General features: G+C 39.7%; 1 protein-coding gene across 5 annotated transcripts in view; it reads right to left on the bottom strand.

The window, feature by feature from the left end:
- Positions 1 to 20,067, bottom strand: part of LOC149015031 (brefeldin A-inhibited guanine nucleotide-exchange protein 1-like) — a 22,727-nt gene extending 2,660 nt beyond the window's left edge. Inside the window, exons 1-10 of one of the 5 annotated variants that reach the window (XR_016173507.1) lie at positions 17,905 to 20,067; positions 11,782 to 12,099; positions 10,087 to 10,414; positions 9,397 to 9,819; positions 8,568 to 8,860; positions 7,822 to 8,095; positions 6,854 to 7,356; positions 4,154 to 4,475; positions 3,137 to 3,497; positions 347 to 547 (exon numbers count right to left, since the gene is read on the bottom strand). Coding sequence is in view for 4 of the 5 variants with exons in the window: in XM_089155972.1 (XP_089012098.1) it covers positions 1,894 to 1,898; positions 3,137 to 3,497; positions 4,154 to 4,475; positions 6,854 to 7,356; positions 7,822 to 8,095; positions 8,568 to 8,860; positions 9,397 to 9,819; positions 10,087 to 10,414; positions 11,782 to 12,099; positions 17,905 to 18,947 (3,870 nt within the window). In the remaining variant the exon portion in view is untranslated. The other 4 variants (XM_089155972.1, XM_089155970.1, XM_089155971.1 and 1 more) reach the window with 4 other exon arrangements.
- Between the last annotated feature and the right edge of the window lie 30 nt (positions 20,068 to 20,097).

Below are 20,097 nucleotides of genomic sequence, written 5' to 3'. Positions count from 1 at the left end.
ACAGAAATGTCAAGATCTGTTTCATTTCACTCTTTCAGTTCAATCAAATGCCTAAAATATTTACCGAAGAAAAGCCTAAAATAATACGTCTAACATATACTTTTCACCAAACTTTGATGGAACATAGGGATTTCTGCTGAAAGCCCAAACTTCAATCTTTTTTTTCTTCTCCCTTTCAAAATCAGAATAATCCCAAAAATATATATGATTTTCTATTTCTTGACACTTTTGGAGGATCCAGAAAATTTAATACGTATAACAAGCATAACTTTAAGAACAGATCAAATATATGGGTAAAATTGTAAGATAACAGCTATAATAAAAGAGTTCAATTTGAGAATCCCACCAGTTCATGAGCTTTGGCAAGATCCTATAAACTCCCAAGATTTATCCATGCCCTTACTCCTTAGTTCACCTTTCCTTGATTACTCAGCTAAACCTCGATCATGACTCCATCTAGGGTGTCTAAAGTTTAACGGGATTTCTGTTACCTTTGGTTCTCCAACACGTCAAACTGTGTCAGCCAGTTTTGAAGGAAGCTTGTTAACTACACAAGCATACAAGAATTGTCAGCAGTAAATAAAACACGCTTTGTAAGAGAAATCCTAGTTTCAATTGGAAAGCTGATGACTTAGAGATTAAAAACATCGCAAGTAAGTGCTCTCACTGGACCATCTCTAATTCAGTTGGCAGTTTAGTTAGTCAGTGTTGGCGATCCAGAGGCTAGGAAATCCTATTCAGAATCACAATGGGGTATAAGCTCACATGAGCAAAAGAACTTTCTAATCAAATGCTTAGTGACCAAAAAAGCCAGAAGTAAAATTTATAATAGAGTAGAAGGGCAGTAAATGAAGGGAATATTAAAAGGATAACCTATTAAATTAGACAGGGAAAGGACTAGAAAGGAACTAAAATAAAAGGACAGAGACGATCTCGGAAAGGACCAGGATTCAATCAGCTCAGATGCTTGCCATCGCTGAGGATGCATGATGGATATCCAGCTTGGAATTCTCCTGTGGGAATTTCTCTATAGACTACTAAGCTAGGATCCGAAGTCAAACTACCATTTTTGGTGAGATTTTTTTTGAAACTTAAGGGTTCCACCATGTTTGGAAGGCAAACAATCAGGTGTCCACAAAGTTTCATGACCTAATTTGGCCGTTTGGCTCCTAAAACCAGACACCAAATCCCAAATAAATTGCTAAGCTTTGGCTAAAATTTCTGTTTCAGGCCTAACCGAACTAGACTTGAAACCGATCTCAAATCTCGTTACAAGCATATGTAAGAGCTACAAAACTAGAACTCGTACTCAAGATAAATACAGATTAACTATGTGGCCTGCTCAAAATTCAGTTGGACCAGTTCCATGTGGATTTGCACTCCAAAAACATCGTATTAATCTAACCACCCTGACCCACTGTGTCAGTTGGTTTAATATGAACTAGTAGAACTTGATCAGGAACAAGTTAAATAGTTATACATCTTGGAGCAGTATCAGTTAACTTAGCTAAATAGGCAGTCAAACAATAATCTTGGAACTCTTTACTTCAATATCACCTAGAAGCCAAATTAGCTGAGTATCACCTAACTAATTGAATTGTTTTTACAGTGGAATCTGAAGCAAAAATCTTAATCACCAGTGTTTGTGACTGAAGGCTGCATCTCTGCTGGAAAATTCTAGACAACTGCCTCAATGGAGAGATTCCTTTAGACATACAAATAATCTCAAAAATCTAAAATTCAATATCAACTGAAATCTGATTGTTCTGCAACCAAAACCTTGCCCATCTTTTGATGGAAAATCCTTCGTTTATGTTCTCTTAGAAGCCATGGAGGGCTATCTCACTTAAGTTTGGGAAGGGGGCTAGTGGAAAAAGCAATCTGGCCAGGATTTCAACCTGCAGCCAAAATGAAAAGTTTTATGTTGGTTACTGCCTTAACAAGCAAAGACAAAAAGAAAGCCAGGTTGCAAAATCATTTGACATCTATGGAAGTGTCAATCAGAATTCAGAAGTCAGACCAACTCAGACATATATGACCAATCTTCCACCTGATACTTCGTGCCAAAAAAAAAAAACTCCACTTGATACTATTTTTTTATGCTGAAGGATTTACAACAACAACAACAACAACAACAACAATAAGCCTTGTCCCAACTAAATGGGGTCGGCTACATGGATTCTTGCCCTCCAATCAGTTCTATTCGAGGCCATGCTAGATACAAGGCCTAAGCTATACATATCCTTTCTCACCACTTCTCCTAAGGTTATCTTAGGTCTACCCCTAGCTCTTCTAGTTCCTTCAATATGGATTATATCACTTCTCCGTACAGGAGCATTTATAGGTCTCCGTTGAACGTGGAACAAATTGCACTCTCAATTCTCAAATAAATGATCTTTATGATTCTTTGTACCCAGTAGCATACCTCATATAGTTGTCACCTAAATTCAACGATGAAATCTACTCAAAGCTATACAAGAGAGACCTTGAACACCTTTTCTTTTCTTGCCCTTTCTCTAGATCCATCTGGGGAAAATCCTTGCCTTTCATTTGGCCCCGTTCAAGGTGTTCCTTTGGTTTTGTTTGTAATTGGTCTTGGATTTTGAGAAACTTTTCAAGCTCTTCCATCTATGATTGGGTTGGTAAGCTAGTATACTGTGTCTCTATCCATCACCTATGGTGGGAGTGCAATCTTTGAAGATGGACATCCAAATCCCACTCTACAGACATGATTTGGAATGCCTTCTATTTGATGTATCTTCTAGACTATCAGCTATTCCCCATCCCCCGGTTGATGATACCCAAAGGAATAGATTTGTTGTTGTCTCCTGGGGCCTTAGCTCTTCTCTTCGATCTTATGCTTAAAGACTTTGTTCTCTTGTTCCCTCTTCGTTTAATATAATTATTTATTCATCCCAAAAGAGAGAGAGAGAGAGTAGGTACCGATGTCACAAAGCATTTAGTATTGTGTGCTTTCATATCTTATTAATCCTAGATCCTTTACCATGCTTAAATTAACATTTCCCAAACTATGATTTGGAAATAAACATTACTTCTTCATGGTTTCCCCATTTCCACAAATTTACCTCATGCTTAAGTGATATTTTCTAGGAAGGTATATCTGAAAACAAGTTACCTGTCAGCAAAGGAACCCAGAAGGAGACATGATCATCCTCATCTGAGAAGGGGTATCCAGATGAATGATCTTCATCCAAAATTGGAACCGATGAATCACTTTCGTCTTGCTTCTTATCATAGGCTAGTCCACCATCTGCAAGCTTTAGAGCACAAAATCGGAGAAATGCAATGGCATTGAGGCTGATATCGCTACTAAATCTGCTATTAGTAAAGGTTATAAGACACTTCACACAGTCAGTGAAGTTCGTAGTCTCAGTTTCGGTTATGTAAGGGAAATAATCTCTGACTATTTTTTCCATGGTCTCAAATGCCAATAAGACAATATTCTTGCGCTCATCTGCTGCAGCAGTGGTAAAAACCTGGCAATAAGAACACATAATGTCAGTAACAAAGATCAAGCTGTCCTCTTCTGCAACAATTATCATTCTGGAATCTGGATATAACCAGAACTTAGAAATATGACCTGGAAAATAATCATCCTTAAGGTGGAATGTTTAAGAAGCAAATTCAATATATACAGCATTGGAGACAACTTTAATTGCTCAGCATGGTGACCCATTCATGCTCAATCTAATCTAAATTTGATGGAATTCGAAAATGATATCCTTCTATGGGTAAATGGAAAACCAGTTCATGACATTCCCCTCCCCTACCCCCCCCCCTGGCAGAAAAAAAGAAAAAGCAAAAGAAAAAGGAAAGGCTGGTCATTTACACTAAAAGATAAAATGACAAGGCTAAGCTTGAAGCCATCTACTTTAATAAGTGCAGGAAAAGGCGGGGAAAAAATTTGTCCAGCATTTAGAGAATGAAATAGTTGCTACCATGTTCCTACAGTTTGAGAAGGCATAATTTATAAAGCATTTATATAAATAAACAGTGCATTGACTTGATCAAAAACATTGGATGCCAGGACTTGCCTAATTCAAGCTTCATCAACCTGCAGGTTGATTCGGTGCAGACATTTTATGCTCAACATCTGACAATATAACATCACAAAACCAGAAGTTCAACATACCGTAAAAACAATTTTCCAGCCAGACTTCACATTATTGACCCGGCTGAGGACCATCTGTGAGACACACCGAACTATTAATTCCCTAATTTCCGCAGAATTGCTTTTCTGCATGACAATCACGAAAGGTCTAAGAAATTCATTCTGAAAATTGTAATTTGCCAGCTCCTCACGCTCTAGGAACTTCATCGCTAGCTGTCTTAATGAATCCATCACAAATATAGCAACAGAAAGATTTTCTGACAACCCAACTGCTACAAAGAAATCAGAAAGCACGGTCCATATGCGTGACCACACCAACCTAATGCGATTCATATTATAGTGCCTGCAAAATCAAAGTATCAAATTGATGTGTTGCATGGAAATAACATCCAGCATATACTGAATTCCAGTAGAAAACAAGCTAAAGGTTCTCATAACATTTCCAGCAGGGAATTGCTGGAGAGACTTAAGATCAACGATATTCCTCGGAGAAAATCATGCTATATTACTGTAATATAATATGTATAGGTGAGTTCTTTTTTTTCTCAACCAGGTTTGAGTTCAAGACCTTCCATTGAGAACAGAAGCAACAAACCCCAGTAATAGTATCCACATACGAGTTTATTTCAACCACGTTTGAACCAAAGACCTTCCATTGATGACACAAGTGACAAATCCAGCAATGACTGCTTGCTTCGGATAAGATCACAAATACTGAAGATATGTGTATTTATATCATACTATTATATCTATGTACCTATTTTAGTTTCATGGCTCTATTTTCAATCGACTATATTAACCTCATTTCTCATTTAAAATATGTTTCATTGTAGTCGTTTTCTTTTTGTATATTCTTTTCAAAAACCTGGTACCCTTTCTAATTTTTTTAATATTTAACTACTCATTAAAAATTTAATTTCCTTATAGCTCTCTTCTCTCAATTGTTTTATATTTTCTCCTATTTCCTTATTCCTCTCATCTCTCAATCATCTTATACTCTCACTTAACATACAGTTAGATAATTAAAGATTTACTTTCCATATTCTATGATCTCTCATTCTTTTTGTATGCTCTTCTTTCAACCCGCCTTTTGATTTGTTCATGTGTCATCTCCATTCGTCTTCACATTGCTTTTAGGAGTAAAATTGTAGAGTGTAATGTTGTTTTTCATTAAATGAAAGTAAGAAACTGACTTTTAGAGTAATCGCAGGGGTACAGTGGCCAGTGATTATTTTGAAGGGTGCAGCTAAATTAAAGTACAAAATTTTTATGTTTATTATGTTTTAATTGATTATAGTGGTGGTTTCCGGGTTTTCGTTCCACTTTTTGCATTAGGTAGAAGGGATTTTTTAATTGGATTTTTTGAAGAGGAAGATCAGAAGTGGCTTTTCTTTTTAATGAGGAATTTTGGTGTCTGTTTTTTAGTAGAAGACAGGGCCGAGTTATGATCCCAAGAGGTCATGGGTTTCATCTGGTGAATTTTGATGGAATTGTTCATCTTAGTTCGAGATGGAATTGTTTGTCTCAGAAAGTAAAATTTGAGATCAAGCCCATTGGAGCCCATTGATCTAATTATTCAAATCCAAGACACGTCATATCTTGATTCAGCTGGATTTACAATCAGACTCAACTTGAAATATCAGATGGCTAATTGGTAGGATTTCTCTCAGCTCAATGACCTTTGGCCAAAGAAATCTGTGAACTGACAAGGAGCTTGGGACAAAGAATGAACAATACCCCAAATGAGTGACCAAAAGACTGGACTGATTTAGACATTTCCTTCTTCACAATTGACTTTGGTGATTGCAATTTCTATTTCCTAGGAAAAGGTTTCTTTGGACAGTGCTGGGGTGATGAGATGCCAAGATGTTTGGCAAGAAATATGTTAAAAGAAGCTCATAAAACTAAGGCTGATTTACTTTTGCAATTGGTGACCAATTACTTGGTCCACAGGCCCAACCAGCTATAAGTTGGACCAATCCCAAAGGGCAAGGGTTGTTGGGTCTCTCAAATCCAGATCACGAGAGTATATTAGTCCAATATTACCTAAGTTTTTGAAGTATTTAAGTGAATGAAAGTTGTGTCTTTTGAGCATCATAAATTGAAACACTGCTGTGCAGAATCCAAGGAGCTTATTTGAAAGATGCAGCGTCTCATCCAAGTACCAATCAAGGTGAGGCCTATGAGATGGAAATCAGCTGAAGTTCTAGAAGAAAACTTGAACATTTTATTAGTCTCTATGTTTGTTCTTTGTTGCAGTCAATCTATTCCTCTTGATCTTTGTATTAGTTGCTTTTCACTTGAGTTTTAACTTTCAGCAAATATGATTAATTTTTAAGTAGTCTATCCAGTAGATGAGATCTTATCTGAATTTTAATGACCAAGATTGTTATACTTAGTTTTTGTGTGTGCGTGTTTTTTTTTTTTTTTTTTTTTTTTTTGGGGGGGGGGGTTGGATTGGGGGGATCTTTGATTCAAGCATCTATGATCCAAGAAAGCCAACAGCCTGGCCTGCCCTTCAGGACAGACACACCCCAATATCAGATTGAGAATCTAGACTGGACCCAAGTCATGCATGTAGTGCCTATGTCCTCTGATAGCCATTGCCCAGAGCAAGATGGCCAACAGATTGCTACCCTAATGTTAAAATACCAAGAGTTTTGACAGTTTTTATGGGTTTTCTTCAATAATAAAAATTTAAACAAGACAAGAGAGTCTTACGCTATTTCAACTATTTTGGTAAGGCTGAAAACACGAGGATCTGTTGGAGACTGCAATTCTGCCATAGAAACTTTACAGAGGGCCTTCACAAAAGCCACAATTGCTTCACTGTTCAACCTTTGGCTATGGGCAAAAATGTGGTTCATCTCAAAATTTCCAATCTGGTCGAGTAGATTCAAATTGGAAATAAATTGATTAATCTGGTCCGGAGTTACGAGCGCTGAGGTTTTAATTCCAAGAGTAGTGCTATCATAAGAACCCCCTCGAACAACAGCCATTACAGCTGGATTCTGAAGAGCATTTCCTTTCTTCTTTAAAGGACCTTTGGAAGATTTATGTGTCTTTTCTTCTGTTTCAGATGGAGATACCACAAAAAATGATGCTTCAGGTGGTGCACCCTCTCCTAGGAGATGCAGTTGTTCAAATCGGGAGAGGCATGTTAATATGTGCTCCCAGGCTTCCTGAAGATAATTACCATCTTCAATGGCGATTGATATCATTGCCTGTTAAGAGAAACTATGTGAGAAGAACTTGCATGCACACACACACACACACACAGAATGTTTGGGCTTGGACATTGTGCGTCCACCAATCTGTGCCACATATATGCCATACTCTAAACATCAGAGCTTTGAAAGTATTTTGAATGTCCAGTAAATGATACGAGTCTTATAGCTACTGCTATTATTTTAAAAAAAGCACAGTTTTGCACATTGCCGATACACATAAACCCAGCAGTAAAGCATGCAAGTCATGGTCACACAAAGAAGGCAAATAAACAAGGGAATAAGAAGAAACAAAGACCAGATACAATGAAATCACAATCCAGCCGTGCAGCACAACTAGGAAGGAAAGCTGGAAAAGCAAACAATCTAATACAAGAATTTCTGAATCCATTCCCAGTTGGAGAGAACCCGTATCAGTATTGGACAAGAAGATCTAAAGTTATGAGGAGACAATATAAATACCTTCATCATATCAACGTTCTTTTGTTTCATGTCTGCAGCAGAATGGAGTAAAGTAAACTTGGCCATAGATGTAACAAAAGCATCTCTCTGTGTCTGCATGCCCATCACTGCAGTGACATGCACAGCATGTCGAAAGCCTTGTAAAGATTGAAAGGTGGCAGTCTTATCATCACTCTGGTCAAGAGTCACACTGAATGCAGCAAACATTGGTGCCCAGCAGACCTCCACCATAAACCTCAGTATAGCTGTATCTGTGACAGCATAATAAACAGACCTGCAATATTGATGAGCTTAGTGTCCCCATGAAAGCCTCATAAAAGCAAGTACAATACAGAATAATTTTAGAGTAAAGCATTAAGTATCACCAGTAAAGGTATAGCTCCATTTCTTCTTCTAAAGGAACCAGAGAATGGAACAACCACTCAATGACTCCCAAGTAAGACATCTCTCAAAATAAAAATAAAAAAATTCAAAGAACTTTTTTTTATGTAGACCAGTATACTCGGTTCCTAACCCTTTTTTTTTTTTTTTTTTTTTTTTTGGGGGGGGGGGGGGTGGTAGGGGCCAGGGAGAAATTGTTTGAAAAGATTCAGAATATGTACAAGAGGGGCAAATCCCCAAACATCCAAACTGACAAAAAGGCAGAAAAACTCATACAATCCCCCCCCCCCACACACACACAAAAAAGGGTATCTTAGATATACTCTATTGAAAATCAATCATTGCTACAGTATAAGTGGGCTTACTCCGATTTGCCTGACTTAGCTTTAATCTGCTCTTGAATGTGCTTTATGAGCATCCCATTTGCACTTAAGGGTTTCTCTTCAGTCTGCTTCCAGTTGATTAAATTGAATAATCCATCCAGACCCAGCAACTTATTGAAGCTGTTAGCCTGCTTGCTTTGTGGTGCAGAAGAATCAGCACTCATCTTTATTTCATTTTTCACAATTTGATCATATAGAGCCCCAAGATACTCTTCTGGTAAGTCTTTTCCATCATCTATCCCACGATTATTGCGGATAAAACCAACCTTCGACATCTTCAGTGACAATGAAAGTGAGGACATGTCAGAACTCATAATTAAAATCCAGTCAACGTGTAAGCTTAAAAAATTATCACATATATTCAGCATTGGTGAAACAATTTCTCGCGAGATTAACGATTAAAGAACAAATCTCTTTCCCTAAAAAATGTGACAAGAAAATTATAAAGCATTAAAATTTTGCAATGTATCTTTCCCAAGTAAAGATACACGCCTATGCGTGCATAAATGCATGGCCCTGTACAGTCACATGCGATTACGCATATATGGCTGTACAAATGCATCTATACATGCAAGTATGTAGTGTACAGATATTGATACAAATATAAAATCTCAATTAAACTTTGTTTACTCCTAATAAGAATATTGATATATATCCTAACATCTTCTGTTCTTAATTGGGGTTCCACGAGTTCCTTTATATTTTTCTTGTCATTTTCTGCAGTGAGGATGTTATAAAAAACAAGCATTCCGCTGTTAATAAAAGAAACACAGTGTGGAGAGAAAATAAAGAACAGCATTGAAAAGCTCACCTTGTCTTTAACCATGCTATTATGGGCATCGGTGTTGAGCATTATCACAGAATAAGCAAGAACATAAGCTGTATCTGCACTTGTAAAAGAATTTGGATTGCATTTACAGTAACGTTCAGCAAATTTTTCCATTATGCGATCAATCTTCTGTGCCTCTCCAGGCAACCTGAAGCCCGTTAAGAAAAACCGAATAGCCTCACCAAAATCCTTTCCCTCAAAATTAAATGAATCTACATATGCATGCATAACCTTCAAAGGGAATTCCTCCCTTTCACCCAAGTAGTCTCCAATCATGGTATCCTTCAGGCCAACATTTTTTTTCAGGAATGAAGCAACTTCATCTGGAGAACTGCCAATCATTTTGGCCCTCATTAGAAACTCAATGCCCTTGGAAGGTTTCCTATTAAACATGGATACCCCTCTCTGCAATTAACCCAGGAAAGTTGTCATCACAATTAGGGTCAGATCATCGCTGTGAAACTAATTAATAAGCATAGAAGAATTAAGATAGAACAAGAGAAAATAGCCTGGTACCACCCTCCCACCACACACATACACAATGAAGAAGTAGCTTCTTGTTATTTAAACACAATGCAAATCCATGAGTGGAAACCATGGAAGGATCATTGTAGTTAAGGACACCAAGTCAATCTCCAATGCACTGTTTCTCTTCAAGTATCAGTACCTGACCTGAAATTCTATCTTAAAAGCTCGTCGCTGTTCAAGTGTTGCAGTTCCTGACAACTCTGAACTTGTTTCCAGTTCACAGTCAACTGCAGCTCCTTCCTCTCCATTAAGCATGTTATGATTCTCAGTTGAGGCATCACTTTCAGGACTTTTCAAGAGAGACAAATCAATAGCTTGCAGCTGCTGGTCCATCCAAGCTCCCATCGACCTGATGATTCCAGCCAAGCACTTGATAGATTCAACCCGAAATGCCATATCCTGGGCTGGAGTCAAAGTTGTGGTGGAACCGACAGGTGGGCCTAAAGCAGTCCTTACAAGGCCATTGACAGTCCTGCAAATATCTGATGGAATTAAAATGGGTTTAATACATCATTTTAAGAGGAACTACAAGGAGATACGGTTAAAATTAGCAATCAGCAAAAACCTTGCAAATCCTTTTAAGTTGTGATTAAATGTTGCTAGCTCAGGCAAAAAGATAACTGGAAGGCCTTAATAATCCAGCAGACAATTTATTCAGCCAATCCAGAACAATGGGTTAACTGATTGATGCAAATCATTTGGCCAAAATTTATCTACTTTTGTGTTTTCATAGCTTATGTCCAGTGCATGGAATTGTCTTTGGTCCTTTTGCACTCATATTACTAACAATAGGGAAAGAAAACATTTAGCTCCGCATCAGTCCCAACTCATAATAGATGTTAATCATGGAGAAAGGACCAACTACACAAAAGTTTAGCTCCACATCACTCCCAATTTACCTTAAACTATTACCACGGATTCATGCCGACTCCACAACTGCATGGACTGTGTCATACTGGAGTTGCAAGTTGGTTGCAGTTCAATGCAGCAACCTAGGTCTCAAGCCAAACTACTATTTTTTGGTTCTTGTAACCCCCCCCCCCCCCCAAATAAAAATAAAAACTATATTAATATATATACCTTTTGTATGTGTAATCATGGTTAAAATAGACTTCCTGAAAGTTTCAAGACAAAATTCAACTAGTAGACAACCTGAGCATGCCATTTTTTTCAGCTGAAATATGCAATTCAAAAGTTCAATTTCAACCTGGACCAAAACCCTGATCAAAGTCAAAATTTTGAATCTTGATTAGATCTATATATATGCTTTATATGAGGATTTAACCTAGTCAGAATATAGGTGGCCTACTGTCATACCATGATAACTGAAGCTGCTAATTTTAGTCAGCTTGCCTCAAAGATTTACCCGAGGCAGTCACATATTGCACATGTTCACTTCAACTTGCACTCAAACCTATTCCAACAATACACATGTATGACAAATGTTAACCAAGAAAAATTTTGACATATAAATATAAGTATAAAAGTTGTATTTGAAGGGTAATACACATTGACTTTCACCTAGGCCCCTGTCATTGACTTTGCAGATACCAATAAGCCCAAAACATGCCTGGGTTGTAAGTTGTAACATAATCACGTAGCCACTAGCCACTGCTTATAAATACCTCTGATAGGCTGGTGTGGCTCAGACACCCTCAGGCCGCCTAGTCATCTAGGCCACAACTAGTTTACACATACACATAACACTGATAACAGTGAGATCAGCAGCCTCCTTCTACTCCCTTCACCACCCGCCACCACAAAGCCCAAGTGCCCCCCCCCCCCCCCCCAAAAAAAAAAAAGGACAGGCAAAAAGAAGACAGTAGTTATATGTAATACCTTTCAAAAATATTTGGTGCATCCACATCACAGTCGTAATTCACAAAAATGTCGATGATGATTTGCGAATCCTGAGAGATCCTCTCTAGCAAGTTGAGAACTGTCATTTTCTGCACAAAACTAGGCTGCAGCACATTCTCAAGCACTCGGAGGACAAGCATGGGAAAGAAAATCCCTATTTCTGCTTTTAATTCTGACCTGAACTTCGATAACAAGCTCATGAAGATAGAACAGAGAAGCTGGAAAACAGTCATGACTGACAATGTACTATTCTTCAACAATGACAGGCAGAGGTATTGCCTGATAGCACTGAGAAACCTGTGTCAAGGACAAGTAAATGTAAAATTATTTTAGACTACGTGTGTCAGGGTAGGATGGGATACAACAATATAAAGGGGGTGAGAGAACTGATCACTGAAAGGAAACACAGATATATGAAGCAATCAGCTCTGCCATTGATTTCTCATTTTTCTTTTCTTTTTTTAATTCTCCCATTTCCCCCATCCTTAACAAGAACAGACACAACTTCTTGGGACACGATTGTTTTCTTTGTCCACAGAATACCTGGCTATTAATAATCTTCCTGCCCTGAAAAAATTACTTTCCCCTGATTCAAAATGTACAAGCCAGTTCAATTAAGACCAGTGTACTGATTCTCAGTCCTTCATGTAACAATCAAACATCAATTCCAGTGGCTGATTCAGTCCGCCCAATGGCCTCCAGCAGTTCAACCAGTACAATAGTTTTCAATTGTGTTGCAAAATCAACAAATCTGTGCTAGACTTAAAGGTTGAGTGGTGCAGGGTTCCTAGACAACCTTCTGAACAAGGTCCCATGACAACCCAACTCAGATAGAAAATCCCAAATTTGTCTGAAAATCAAAACCTCCCAGTGGTTTGCAGGCCCAGTGGTGATCTGCTATGATGTGGTAGAAGAATGAGAAGATAGGGGAGAGGAAATAACTGAAGACCCTAGGGCGCATGCGCCGGGGGGGGGTTGGTTGATTGCAAACTCACAGAGTCACACAGGCTCTTAACCATAATTCAATTCATCATATTCTGACGCCTAAAACAAGACTCAGCTCTCTAACTAGGACCCAGTTCAAATGCGGAGACTACAGGAACTAGAAACCAGATATCCTAAGCAGCTCACTTCTAAAATAAATAGAATAAAAATAAAACAAAGACGTTATTTCCCCAATCATAAAATTCTACTTGACCCATGACTCAAATCAGACTTGGTTCATCTTGGTCTGGAAACCCAATTGGGCTTAGGTTGGTCCAAGGCAGCAAATCTGCATCACTCAGGATATCACCAAAACTTAAGCAACAGAAGCATATATAGCAAGAATAAAAACACCTAAAAAGATGGGAACAACCAGTTAATGGTTTGGGAGTGTAAATCAGAGAGCAGATTAGATAGAGAAAGAAAAACAAAGCAGGCGACGGACAGAGGAAACAGAAGAAGCAATTCCAGCCAAGAAGGCTATAGTGTATCGCGTATTCCTCCTATGGCTATAATTTTTATTTATAGAATTCCCCTACCAGTATTACCCTCTAACACTCCCCCTGATGTAACCAGGGTTGGGCCCAAAAACCAGACCCCAAAAAAGGCACTTCAAGCTGGCCAAGAACACCAGGGCTATTTTGGTCATTTTTCAACCCCCCCCCCCCTTTGGGGCTAAATATGGGTCGTGATAGAATCCCCTCGATCTAAGGGTCAGGGATTTACTTTTATTTTTCTGTTTGAGTCATTATACTAAGAGTTACAGTCCTTTTAAGTTAGGTTAGGATAGGGTTTCCTAATTTTAAGAACCTTACCTTAATAGTAGTTCTATTTTTAATCAGGTCCTGTTTTAGTAGGTAACTGGACACCAATTTGGTAAGGATTCATTAGTTGAATCTTGGATGGATTGTGGAGGCTATAAATAGCCTAGTCTTTCATATAATTTTTTAGTTTTCATCATTGAATGAATTGAGTTAATGAGAATTGACTTGGTAGAGTCATGGGATCCCCCTTGGGTACCCTTCGGCTGGTTTGAGTGTTCTTATTATTCAGTTTTGAGTTCCATTGTCTTCTTCAAGCAACCACCTGCAGATTCCAGCAAGTTCATCATCCATAAGTAAGCTTGAAAGCCTTCCAACCATTCCCCACCCCAGCCCCTAGCCACCGAGCCTCCTCCCTCTTTTCCTTTCCACTGATACCAGGTCCTAGCCACAATAGGATTCCCTAATTCCCTAACCTAAAACCCTCCATTCTACCCTCCCTAGAATCACCTAAGCCTGAAGAACCTAGTCCTAATCTTAGAATCTCCAAAGCCGTCCTAAATTCTGGTTTTCAGAATTTTTGCACTTCATTTCCTTCCTTAAAGTTGCAGAATTTGTAGAATTTTGGAATCTGAAATTTCTCAATTCCTAACCATCAGATCTAGTTATGCTTGAAGAACTATTAATAGGAAACAGTTCTGAATATCAAACTATCCCTTTCCTCCTCCAAACTGAAACCCTAAATTTGCCCTAAATTTCAAATTTCAGATTTGAATTTTGAAATTCAACAAAATTCCTACCAATTTCACCAAACCCAATAGCCTTATAAACCCTAAAACCCTTAGGCAAAGCCCCCAGAAGCCCTAATTGAGTGATGGTTCCATTCTAGAAGATCTTGATTATCTAACCCAAAACCTACGGTTACATCACCCCCTCATTCTGGAGCATAGAGATCAAACATGCCCAGCTTGTTCAAACGTAGTTGACCTTGGCAGCCGCTAGAGACTGAGTAAATCAGCCATCTGTTCTCCTATAAAAAAATTGTTCTATAGAAATCAATCCTCGTTGCAGCTTAATCAATCTTTTCTCCCTATGGTCATTGAGGCATGGATCAGCCAACCCACTGTAACTCTCTCCCCTTGATTGCCCTGGCCCGCAAGCTTAGAAACACTAAGTTCGCCCTCCGATCCTGGAACTCTTCCACATTTGGAAATATCTCCTCCCAAGTCTCCTCTTGCCACTCTGGTCTTTCTAGAATCCAACTCATTCTCCATGGCAATCTCTCGAACCCCTCTCCTGTTGAGGAAGAGCATGTTATCTCCCTTGCCCTTTCTTCCCTCTCCTCTCAGGAGGAAGGCTTTCGTCAGCAAAAAGCAAGAATCAAATGGCTCGACCTTGGGGACCCAAACACTGCCTATTTCCACGCTCCCTCAAAGGTCGTTTTACCTACAACTCCATTCCTGGTCTCCTCTCTAGGAGCGGCTCCTAGATCACTGATCTCCCTAGTATCATAAATGAAGTTGTCTCTTTCTTTTCCAGCCTTCTCTCTCCGCTTCCCTCCCTTCCTGGCCTTCCTCCCTCCCTCTCTTCTTAACAAGTTCGTCTCTCCCACTGATCTGGATTCCCTCCGCTATATCCCCTCCCCTGAGGAGATCCTCCTTGCCATCCGCTCTCACAAAGCAAATCGTGCCTCAGGCCTTGATGGTTTTAGTATGGGTTTCTTCCTATCTTCCTGGGGCTTCATTGTGAATGATCTTATCCACGCCATCCGGAGCTTTTTTCTCAATCCTTCCCATCTCTCCTCCATTAACCAAACTTTCCTCTATCCCATTCCCAAGAAGCCTGGTGCCTCCTCTCTTTCCGATTTCTGCCCCATTTCCCTATGCAATGTCATCTACAAATTCATTTTTAAAATCCTTGCCAATCGAATCAAGAAGGTTATTCCATCACTTGTTCTTAAAGTCCTTTCCAAAATCATCCGATCTAAAATTGACCAACATCTAATCAGCATCTAATCTCTCCTATCCCCAAACACAAAGCCATCAATCTAATCCACCCCACCTTTGTTGATGGTCTTATGATCTTCTTGAAAGCCTCCAATGTCTCCCTCTCTCTAACCTCTCCTCCCTATGCCTTTTTGAGTCTCTCTCTGGCTAACAAGTTAACTTAGAAATCCCTCTTGGTGAGCATCTCTAACACAACCAAAGCCTCCTTCCTTCAACTCACGAGCTTCTCTCTATGTACCCCGCTTGTCACCTACCTTAGGTTGCCCCTCATCCCTAGCAAGCTTAGTAACCACCATTGCTCCTCGAAGCTCAACGATTCACAAAAAAGGTCTCTGAAAAGGCAACTTCTCTACTTCCCTGATAGGGGTCCCCTAAATAGATTAGTCCTCCAATCATCCTACCTTTACTGTTGGGGTATCTTCTATATCTGCAAAGCCACATATCACGCGATGAAAGGCCTCTTTTGTGTGTTCCTTTGGAAAGGACAAGATTCCTCCCACTTTCTCCACCCCATCAGTTGGTCCTTTGTCTACCTCCCCAAATTTAAAGGTGGCCTTGGTTTTCACAAGATCCGCAATTGCAACAATGCCTATTAAAACTCATTTAGAAGATCTCTATTAATCAAAACTCCATTTGGGTCAACTATTACTCTTAATTGTTGAGATTTAACTCCATTTAGACTGATTCCTCTCCCTCAAACCTATCCTAAGTATGGAGGAAGCTTCTCCTCCTAAGATCTCTTGCCCTCTCTACCATCTCCACTCGGATTGTTGACAATTCCACCTTCTTTTGGCTAGAATGCTGGCATCCATGAAGCATCTTCCACAACTTCTTGGACCTCCGCAAGGTCCAGGAGACCCGCATCACGAAACTCATTTTGCTCCCAAAATTCATCTCTAACAACTCTTCGACTCCACTGCCCTCTTCCCCTAAGTCTCACTTAAGTCTGGTCAAAACTCTCCCACTGCATCCCAGCCCCTAAGACCCCACCATTTGACAACCATCCCTTACTAGCATCTTCTTCTCTTCCTTTGCTTGGAACCTTGCCTACACCCCAAACCAAGTGGACACCCTTAGTTTGTTTCAAAAGTCATATTCCTCGCAATGTCTATTCTGTCTCGAGAGCGTTCAACCTTAGCCTCCCTACCCAATTTTCATCATACATCAACACCTCATCGTCAACCCTCATCGCATCTTTTGTTAGAATGCTCTTGAAGATGTTAACCATCTTTTCTTCTCCTATCCCTTCTCTTGCTTTTTATGAGGGAAAGCTATAGCATCCATTTGGCCCTGCTCTAAATGCTCCTTTGGGTTCACCAAGGACTAGTCATGGTTTTCAAGATCCTTTCTCGGCACTATTTGTGACATGGTTGGTAAGTTGGTGTTCGGTGCTCTGATCTCTCACTCACAATGGCCATGGATCCTTAGAAGATAGACCTCCAACTTTGAATCTCTGGAGTTGATTTGGAAAACCATTTGCTTTGATGTATTTGCCAGCTCCAAGCACTTCCCCCAACCCCCAGCTTTGGATACCCCAAGGAACAAACTGATTGTTTTTATTTGGGGTTTGGCTCTCCCCTGCATCCACCTATTTGGTTGGACAACCCCCCCCCCCTTTCCCCCCTCTACTTGTACTTTCCTCTGGGCTTTGGTAATGATATTCTTCATTCAAAATTGAAATAGAATACCGTAAAGCTAGGAATAGGTTAAGTCTTTTCACGTTGAATATGATCAAAAGTATCCCAATCTTATTTCTTTTTATAGACAAAAGGTCTCAATCCAATTGACAAACAAAGAGATCGAGATGGGGATTCTAATACAGCATGATGGGCCAAAAGGGGCTTTTCAATAGGCATATGTTGAGGTACACTATAATGATAAAGTCCCTCCAGCATGATTTCCGATGAAGTTCAAAACCGGATCTGACAAAAGTTGTGTCCCATGGAAAGGATATTAAGGTAGCTTGAGGCAAGAAGAAAACTGAATTTTGATAGGGTCAACCCATGAAGAAAACCTAATTCCATTTAACCATTGACAGGTAAAGGAAGGAACTAAGGAAATTTGAATGGGTAAAACTAACAATTATCACAAGACTCACAACTTCTTGTGTTGATATTGTAGCTTTTCCCTAAATTGATAACAGATATCCTCACTTGCTGGATTTGTGTGTGGGAAAAATTAAAGGAGTAGTCTATATGATACTACTCTCCATTACCAAAAGGTCATCAGGTCACGTTAACTACAAGAGTAGTTAAATTTTATCTTGGACCTCGAAATAAATAATGTCATTGCCAGGGGAAGCAACATGTGACACCAGAAATGCCAAAGGTTAATAGCATAAGAGAACTTGCCTCTCGTCTGTTCGCCAAAATGAACTGGCATGATCCATAGCAACCTTTAGCAGTTCCAAGGACAAGATTTTCCCCCTCAATAGAACTTGGTCCTCGGGCATCTCCTGCGTTGGAAACTTCAACGAGAACTTACACAAATTCTTGAATAGAAGAAATCCGTCTTCTCGGATCTTACTTCTGCAACTCGATCCTTCCAAATCAACCGACTCTCCATTACCAAATTCACCTTTCCCCTCCTCAGTTACATGACCATTTCGGAATTCAAGCGAGGAAGAACGGGACATTTTTAAATCTGAGACCCCTGTGCTAGATTCCACAATGTCTTCAATGAAGGTTTGAACAGACTGAATCAAACTCCAATCGTTCAGGGTCTTATTGGACACCTCTAGTAATCCACCAACCGTAACAGCAGTAACCTTAACGTCCATTGAATCCTCCTCGGCCCTGGCATTAACGATCATCAAAATCTGAGCTAAAACTACCTTAGCAGAGATCTGGTTATTGCTGTTCATGCTGCCAACATATACATTATAGCAAGTCTTAACAATCTGAATCAAACAATCGCCTCGGATCAATACGCAGGGAGACCGCACAGCAGTACACAAGGCTCTTAGCATGGCAAGTTCGATCATATCTTCACGGACATTGGCACACTTGCAAATGGAATCAATCAACCGATACAAAACAGAGAAATTATCAACACCCTCATGACGATCAATCTCACCGCGGATCAAACCTCTAGAGAACAGTTTAACAACGCATTCCAGAGCTGGCTCGATAATCCTAGCGTAGGCCGATTCAATAGCGAGGATCAAAGGTTGGAGAACGAACACCGCATCCGATGCAATGAACCCAACGATTGGTGTGTCCGCTATTGGATCAGGTGAGTCTTGGATGCTCACGAGCTTGTCAAGTGCGGCCTTGCAGGCGCTAACCAATTGGGCATTCTTCCGCCATGGCACATTCTTGATGATCTTATCTAACGATGGTCCAAGAACGTGACCAGCGCGGGAGGCGCCGCCTAAGGTCTGCGTAATGGACATGGAGAAGGACTGAATTCAGATACAGGATAGGGATTCAGAGCTGTTCTTGGAGAACAGCCACGGAAACTCTCAAAAGGATTAGGTGATTGGATTCGTGAGTTTCGCTTCCCTCGGTCGAGTTAGAGGCTAAAGAAGAAGTGCAAAGAAAGGAGGAGATGAAACCTCCTCATCTGACTTCGTCGACCTCGGAAATGAGCTTCGTTGAACGAATTCTCGTCAACTTTTATTTCTTAGCCAGGATCAAATCTGTTCCAAACCTTTTCTTAGCAAACCACGTCAAAGTATTAATTCTTCACGTACATGGCAAGACGTCATAGGGTTATTTTTTTAATTTTATTTTGATCGTGATTTGATGAAAGAACGTGAATGTGACGCCGTAATCAGCGATATCGGATCGTTTCCATCAAATGTCTCACTAAATAGGGTTGTTTTGGTAAATTTTTGCAAATCCTCAATGCATTAAGGACGCTATAACTACGTGACGAAGCAGATCTTCCGGTGGAAAGAAAAACCGTTGATAATTTGAAATCCCTAAATTCGGTCAATCAGTTCGAAAAATGTGCTCAAAGTGAACCTAAACTTCAAACAAGAAAGTATGGAACAACAATGACAATGGAAACTTATGCCGAAGATTTCTAACCCCACCAGGCGCTTCATCGATCTCAAGCTCTTCTTCACTCAGAACAACCCCCAATCAATACTTTAGTAGTGCCGGAAGTGATCTCAAAGATCTCGCTATTGGTAAGACGAAGAAGGAATATGTGGATTCTCGTCCTTCTTGATGGGATTTTGAAGAGAGATTGGTTGTTGAAGCATCGAACCATAGTTCTAGTTGTTGCTGCTGCTTTGATTAGTTCAGATAACGTTTCCGGCGATCCTGCAGCATGGCTAGTGGACTGCTTCGGTCTTGAAAACCTTAAGTACGACTTCTTTCTTCTTTTACACCTGTATTTGCCCTCCAATCCCTGAAATTTACATTTCATTTTAGCAGAACTTCTATCCCTTTCTCTCAAGAAAGACGGGTTTTGATTGATGAAATGGTTGAAAGATCTTAGTTGCATAGCATTCAATTTCAGTCATCTTAAAACATTAAAACTTTTGAGTTCACGTGGTATGCAAGAGAAAGTGATGGGTTGGTTTACCAAAATAA

This window comes from Hakea prostrata, chromosome 5, assembly GCF_041222555.1.
Source record: "Hakea prostrata isolate BN-2017 chromosome 5, UWA_Hpros_2, whole genome shotgun sequence".
In the NCBI taxonomy this organism is placed as follows: domain Eukaryota; kingdom Viridiplantae; phylum Streptophyta; class Magnoliopsida; order Proteales; family Proteaceae; genus Hakea; species Hakea prostrata.
The sequence above is the reverse complement of the archived record's forward strand: the minus strand, read 5'-3'. Positions and strand labels throughout refer to the sequence as shown.